General features: G+C 35.4%; 2 protein-coding genes across 2 annotated transcripts; both read right to left on the bottom strand.

Moving 5' to 3' along the window:
• Nucleotides 1–266: 266 nt before the first annotated feature.
• On the bottom strand, nt 267–718 carry LOC121760597 (auxin-responsive protein IAA29-like). Its single transcript, XM_042156238.1, has 2 exons — nt 564–718; nt 267–498 (listed from the first exon to the last, which is right to left on the bottom strand). Exons 1-2 carry the CDS (start codon nt 716–718, stop codon nt 267–269), a joined length of 387 nt encoding a protein of 128 aa, XP_042012172.1.
• Nucleotides 719–4,827: 4,109 nt separating this feature from the next.
• LOC121760596 lies at nt 4,828–5,272 on the bottom strand. Its single transcript, XM_042156237.1, has 2 exons — nt 5,118–5,272; nt 4,828–5,053 (listed from the first exon to the last, which is right to left on the bottom strand). The coding sequence occupies exons 1-2, from the start codon at nt 5,270–5,272 to the stop codon at nt 4,828–4,830; spliced, it is 381 nt and encodes a 126-aa protein (XP_042012171.1).
• Between the last annotated feature and the right edge of the window lie 1,729 nt (nt 5,273–7,001).

The raw sequence follows: 7,001 nt of genomic DNA, 5'->3' as shown, positions 1-7,001 counted from the left end.
TGAACAAGAGTGAAGTGTTTTCTGAACAAGAGTGATGTGTATTGTGAATAAGAGTGAAGTGTTTTCTGAACAAGAGTGATGTGTTTTGTGAACAAGAGTGAAGTAAAATCAGAATAAGAGTGATGTGTTTACTGAACAAGAGTGATGTGTTTTGTGAACAAGAGTGAAGTAAAATCAGAATAAGAGTGATGAGTTTTGTGAACAAGAGTGAAGTATTTTCTGAACAAGCTTCATATCTTCAGTAGCTTCGTAGATCTTATTGATGATTAAATCCTCAAATTAATCATCCTCGCTATCCCAATCCCTTCAATTTCAACTTTCACATACATTGAATTCAATCCTCCTCCTCCTCCTCCGCCGCCGCCGCCGTTATCCACCGTGACGTAATTCGAGGCGGTGCTCTCGCGGCGGTGATGCTCCGCCACCTTCCGCATTCGTGAATTCACCGGCGGCCACCCCACCACCGCATCCTCTTCCACATCAACACATCCGCAATCCCTACATATTCACACACAATCATCAAAAGACAATCAAAATCGCAATCCAGAGAGAGTGAGAATTACATATTCCGGTTATCATTCCAAATCAACAGCGGCAATGTGCGTTTGTTGCTGGTCATCTCATCATCGGAGAATGATTCATCAAGTTTACGCTTCTTCTCATCATTTCGCGACAGATTGTGAGTGGAAGTGTTTGAGAGAGTGAGGCCAAGCTTCATAACGAAATGACACTTTTGCCCTTATATAACCGAAATATGATAGTTTTATTTGATAAAATGATAGTTTTGTTAGATTAAATCTAGACCACATATTTTAAAAATATGTGGTGGAGATTTAGTTATAGGGTTATCATATATTTATTTATATATATATATATATATAGAGTAGTGATCTATGGCAAACACCTCTTAACCATATAACTAGAGAACAAATAATAGCCACAAGATCAAAAATATCAAGGGCTAATATTAATTTTCAAATTTAATGAGATATTAGCTCCCTCAATCACAAATTTACTCCATAATAACAAGTCAGGGGTATTATTGTCATTGCACAAAAAAATTAGATTATGTAAATTTTTACTTCATTTGAAGGTTAACTTCACGGACATGAAGCGAGTGTATCTGATCAAGGAGATCGCGGCGGAGTTCGAGCTGGTCGCGAACCGGCTGTCGGAGACGGAGGTGGCGACAGTGGCGTCGGTGGTGGAGCTGGAGCCGCAGCATCTGGCGGAGATCGCGAAGCGCGCGCAGAAGCTGACCGGGCCGAAGAATGTGAAGCTGAAGACGGTGATCGACAAGTCGCTGCTCGCCGGAATCATCATCCGGTATGGGAATTCCGGCTCGAAATTGAGTTTAATTACTCTTAGGTTGCTGAATGTTGTATGTGAATTCAAGAATTATTGAAGAATTCGGAGCTCTGTTCATCAAAGCTAGAATTTGCCCGAGCAAAGGCGGAGATCGGTTTCAGCTATAAATACGGCGAATTGAGCTACGGAAATTCTTGTAATAATAGTAATTGAAGTTCATCCTCTTCTAATTCAGCTAAATTTTCATTCTTAATTATTTATTTGATCAGAGAGAAATTTGTAAATGCTAATGCTAGAAGGTGTTTGATCAATCTGATTTTACTTCACTCTTGTTTAGAAAACGCTTCACTCTTGTTCACAAAACACATCACTCTTATTCTGATTTTACTTCACTCTTGTTCACAAAACACATCACTCTTATTCTGATTTTACTTCACTCTTGTTCACAAAACACATCACTCTTATTCTGATTTTACTTCACTCTTGTTCACAAAACACTTCACTCTTGTTCAGAAAACACTTCACTCTTGTTCACAAAACACATCACTCTTATTCTGATTTTACTTCACTCTTGTTCACAAAACACTTCACTCTTGTTCACAAAACACTTCACTCTTGTTCACAAAACACATCACTCTTATTCTGATTTTACTTCACTCTTGTTCACAAAACACAACACTCTTATTCTGATTTTACTTCACTCTTGTTCAGAAAACGCTTCACTCTTGTTCACAAAACGCATCACTCCTACCATGATTTTACTTCACTCTTGTTTACAAAACGCATCACTCTTATTATGATTTTACTTCACTCTTGTTCACAAAACACTTCACTCTTGTTCACAGAACACATTACTCTTATTATGATTTTACTTCACTCTTGTTTACAAAACACATCACTCTTGTTTACAAAACGCATCACTCTTAGCATGATTTTACTTCACTCTTGTTTACAAAACACATCACTCTTACCATGATTTTACTTCACTCTTGTTTACAAAACGCATCACTCTTATTATGATTTTACTTCACTCTTGTTCACAAAACACTTCACTCTTGTTCACAGAACACATCACTCTTATTATGATTTTACTTCACTCTTGTTTACTAAACACATCACTCTTGTTTACAAAACGCATCACTCTTAGAATGATTTTACTTCACTCTTGTTTACAAAACACATCACTATTAGAATGATTTTAGTTCATGTTGCCTCCCAAATGATAGACAAATGAGTAGAGAGTATGAGCAAAAATGACAAAATCAATCAGCAGAAAATCACGAACTCAATTCTCCAACGTACAATGGAAAGAAAACAAAAAAGGAATTCGAAATTAGAGAAGGAAAATGGAGTAATTATCATCATATCATTCTCGAATCGTAATTATAGCTAGGGATTGGTAAAAGCCCCTTGTAGAACCCTCTATTTCAAAATCTCCTCCAAATCTCACTAATTTACAAAATGCAATATCGAGAATAAGACGAGAATGCGAAAACAAATAAATGTTGATGGAGTTGAGCAGAAGCGAGTTCCAGTTGCGGCGCTGCTCGGTAATGAGATCGGTTAAGATTCAGCGAGCCGCGAACAGCCCGGCGGAGGACGCCTTCAGTGGAAGAACCGGCGCATGTGCGGCGGCGGCGGAGAGGTCGGCCATGGCGGTGGCTGGAGACAATTCAGATTCAGATTGTATAAATTGCGCAGAAGACAATTCACGCTGATACATTTGAGATATTGAATTCCAAAAATGCCCTTTGGCTATTATTTTTTTATAAAAATCTGCAAGATTATTTAAGCCATAAGATTAATTTGGAGTATAAAGATGTGTGGCTGAGATTTGTTCTCTAGTTATACACTTAAGATTAGTTATACATTGATCACTATCCTATATATATATATAGAGTCCCATTATTCACAAATCCACTCTTAAAGACCGAACCACCGAACCATACCAAATTAGGGTTTTTTGATATAGTTTTTTATGGATGAGAGGCACAAATTTATAATTTATTTTCACCTTCATCACGAGCCTATTTTAATTCTTCCGAAGGTAAATAAGTCATACAAACATGTTACAAAGATTTAAATTCATTCCAGTAGGTTTTTACTTCATTCCAGTAGGTTTTTACTTCATTCCAGTAGGATTATTACTTCATTCCAGTACGTAAATGCGGTTTCGCCGTCGCGTGTCGTTCTTTCTCTCTACAATATCTATCACCACCGCCACAACGCTGATATGATGTAATAAACACATGGAATTATGCAATAAATTATTGGAATGAAGTATGTGAAGTCCTACTGGAATGAAGTAAAAACCTTATCCAATGAAGTAATAACGTTTCTGAATGAAGTAATAAACGCACTTGAATAAATTGCATTTTTTAATGTAAATAAAGTAAAACTCAGGTCAATGAATTCAAATGAAACATATGTTGAATCATTTCAAAACCTACTGGAAGAAAGTAAAAACATGTTGTAGTTTCAAGGTATTACGTACGGAATGAAGTAATAAATCTATACAATGAAGTAAAATGGGCTTGTAATGAAGACCGAAAAATTTACACAGCAGCACATCTCATCAAAAAAACTAGATCTAATGGCCCAGATTTGGTCTCTAGTTCGGTCTTTAAAATTGGTTCGACATTGATCACAACCATATATATATATATATATATATATATATATATATATATATATATATATATATATATATATATATATATATATATATATAAAGGGGAGCATTAGGTTCCTATTGCCACCTTAGTGTTAAAATCTAAAACTATCATTTTATGATACAAAAGTATCATTTTATCAGCCAAAAATCTAAAACTATCATTATGAAACAAAAATATAATTTTATCACTGAACCTATCATTTTTACCCACTGAAACTATCATTTTATTCCCCGAAACTATCATTTTATTCCCCGAAACTATCATTTTATCCAACCAAAGAACTCAAACAATCAATTTATGATGCCAAAGAACTCAAACAATCAATTTATGATGCAAAAATATCATTTTATCATTTGAAACTATCATTTTATCCCCTCAAACTGTCATTTTATGATGCAAAAGTATCATTTTATCAGCCAAAAATCAACACAAGAATGCGTTGCCCTATGCATAAACATGGGTCCAACCCAACTATTGCAGACCCAAAATCAGGACAAGAGTGACGTGTTTTGTGAACAAGAGTGATGTGTTTTCTGAACAAGAATGATGTGTTTTGTAAACAAGAGTGAAGTAAAATCAGAATAAGAGTGATGTGTTTTGTGAACAAGAGTGATGTGTTTTGTGAACAAGAGTGATGTGTATTGTGAATAAGAGTGAAGTGTTTTCTGAACAAGAGTGATGTGTTTTGTAAACAAGAGTGAAGTAAAATCAGAATAAGAGTGATGTGTTTTGTGAACAAGAGTGAAGTAAAATCAGAATAAGAGTGATGTGTTTTGTGAACAAAAGTGAAGTGTTTTCTGAACAAGCTTCATATCTTCAGCAGCTTTGCAGATCTTATTGGTGATTAAATCCCCAAATTAATCTTCCTCGCAATCCCAATCCATTCCATTTCCACTTTCACATACATCGAATTCAATCCTCCTCCTTCTCCGCCGCCGCCGTTATCCACCATGATGTAATTCGAGGTGGTGCTCTCGCGGCGGTGATGCTCCGCCACCTTCCGCATCCGCGAATTCACCGGCGGCCACCCCACCACCGCATCCTCTTCCACATCAACACATCCGCAATCCCTACATATTCACACACAATCATAAAAAACAATCAAAATCGCAATCCAGAGAGAGAGAGAATTACATATTCCGGTTATCATTCCAAATCAACAGCGGTAATGTGCGTTTGTTGCTGGTCATCTCATCATCGGAGAATGATTCATCAAGTTTACGCTTCTTTTCATCATTTCGCGGCAGATTGTGAGTGGAAGTGTTTGAGAGAGCGAGGCCAAGCTTCATAACGAAATGACAATTTTGCCCTTATATAACCGAAATATGATAGTTTTATTTGATAAAATGATAGTTTTGTTAGATTAAATCTAGACCACATATTTTAAAAATATTTGGTGGAGATTTAGTTATAGGGTTATCACACAAATTGTGGTTATCATTATAATGCACCCATATATATATATATACATATATATATATATATATATATATATATATATATATATATATATAGGGGAGCATTAGGTTCCTATTGCCACCTTAGTGTTAAAATCTAAAACTATCATTTTATGATGCAAAAGTATCATTTTATCAGCCAAAAATCTAAAACTATCATTATGAAACAAAAATATCATTTTATCACTGAACCTATCATTTTTTCCCACTGAAACTATCATTTTATTCCCCGAAACTATCATTTTATCCAACCAAAGAACTCAAACAATCAATTTATGATGCAAAAGTATCATTTTATCATTTGAAACTATCATTTTATCCCCTCAAACTATCATTTTATGATGCAAAAGTATCATTTTATCAGCCAAAAATCAACACAATGCCCGATGCAGAAACATGGGTCCAACCCAAATATTGCAGACCCAAAATCAGAACAAGAGTGATGTGTTTTGTGAACAAGAGTGATGTGTTTTGTGAACAAGAGTGAAGTGTTTTCTGAACAAGAGTGATGTGTATTGTGAATAAGAGTGAAGTGTTTTCTGAACAAGAGTGATGTGTTTTGTGAACAAGAGTGAAGTAAAATAAAAATAAGAGTGATGTGTTTTGTGAACAAGAGTGAAGTAAAATCAGAATAAGAGTGATGTGTTTTGTGAATCGCAAAAAATACGGCTCAGCAAACATTTACATTACACATCATGAATAGTCCATTACTGAAAATAAAAAAACCATTATAGAGTAATATATGTGCATTATGTGTATCAGTAAAAACTACTCCCTAGCCGAGATGATATCTAAACCCTAGGTAAATGACTGGAACTCGTGGACTTTGGCGACGGTTTTGTTACTTTATACATACTACACCCTAGCCCCAATGATTGCTAAACCCTTGGGGAATACTTGAAATGTGCGTCGAACAATCAAACACGGCCAATCTTTAACTAAACTGCTCAGCAAACATTTACATTACAGATCATAAATCGTCCATTACTGAGAATAAAAAAACCATTACACAGTAATATATGTACATTATGTGTATCAGTGAACCGACTCCCTAGCCGAGATGATATCTAAACCCTAGATGAATGACTGAAACTCGTGGACTTTGCGATGGTTTTGTTACTGAATACATATTACACCCTAGCCCCAAGGATTGCTAATCCCTTGGGGAATACATGAAACGTGCGCTGAACAATCAAACACGACCAATCTTAAACTAAACTGCTCAGCAAATATTTACATTACAGATCACAAATCGTCCATTACTGAAAATAAAAAAACCATTACAGAGTAATATATGTACATTATGTGTATCAGTAACAATACATGCTGTCAGATTCTACAACGATCGATTACTCCAACAAATCTGAATTTCAGATAACAACTCGGATTAATAATCAATGAAGGCAAAAAATTGATTACCTTCTTCCATTGTTCAGTAAAAACGAAAGCAATGATCGAGACCTCCTACAAATCGGTATATTTAGAGAATAAATACAAACCATGTCTTCTTCGATTTAGAAACACAGCCAACAATTTAGGACCTTAAAGTGTTCAAGGGAGA

Source organism: Salvia splendens, chromosome 13 (genome assembly GCF_004379255.2).
Source record: "Salvia splendens isolate huo1 chromosome 13, SspV2, whole genome shotgun sequence".
NCBI lineage: Eukaryota > Viridiplantae > Streptophyta > Magnoliopsida > Lamiales > Lamiaceae > Salvia > Salvia splendens.
The sequence above is the reverse complement of the archived record's forward strand: the minus strand, read 5'-3'. Positions and strand labels throughout refer to the sequence as shown.

What these genes read in the sequence shown, in the direction of transcription:
- LOC121760596 (XM_042156237.1), bottom strand. Translation starts at nt 5,272, where the DNA reads ATGAAGCTTGGCCTCGCTCTCTCAAACACTTCCACTCACAATCTGCCG. An exon ending in TGGAATGATAACCGGAATAT is followed by an intron (nt 5,054 to 5,117) that starts GTAATTCTCTCT and finishes GTGAATATGTAG; the next exon opens with GGATTGCGGATGTGTTGATG.
- LOC121760597 (XM_042156238.1), bottom strand. Translation starts at nt 718, where the DNA reads ATGAAGCTTGGCCTCACTCTCTCAAACACTTCCACTCACAATCTGTCG. An exon ending in TGGAATGATAACCGGAATAT is followed by an intron (nt 499 to 563) that starts GTAATTCTCACT and finishes GTGAATATGTAG; the next exon opens with GGATTGCGGATGTGTTGATG.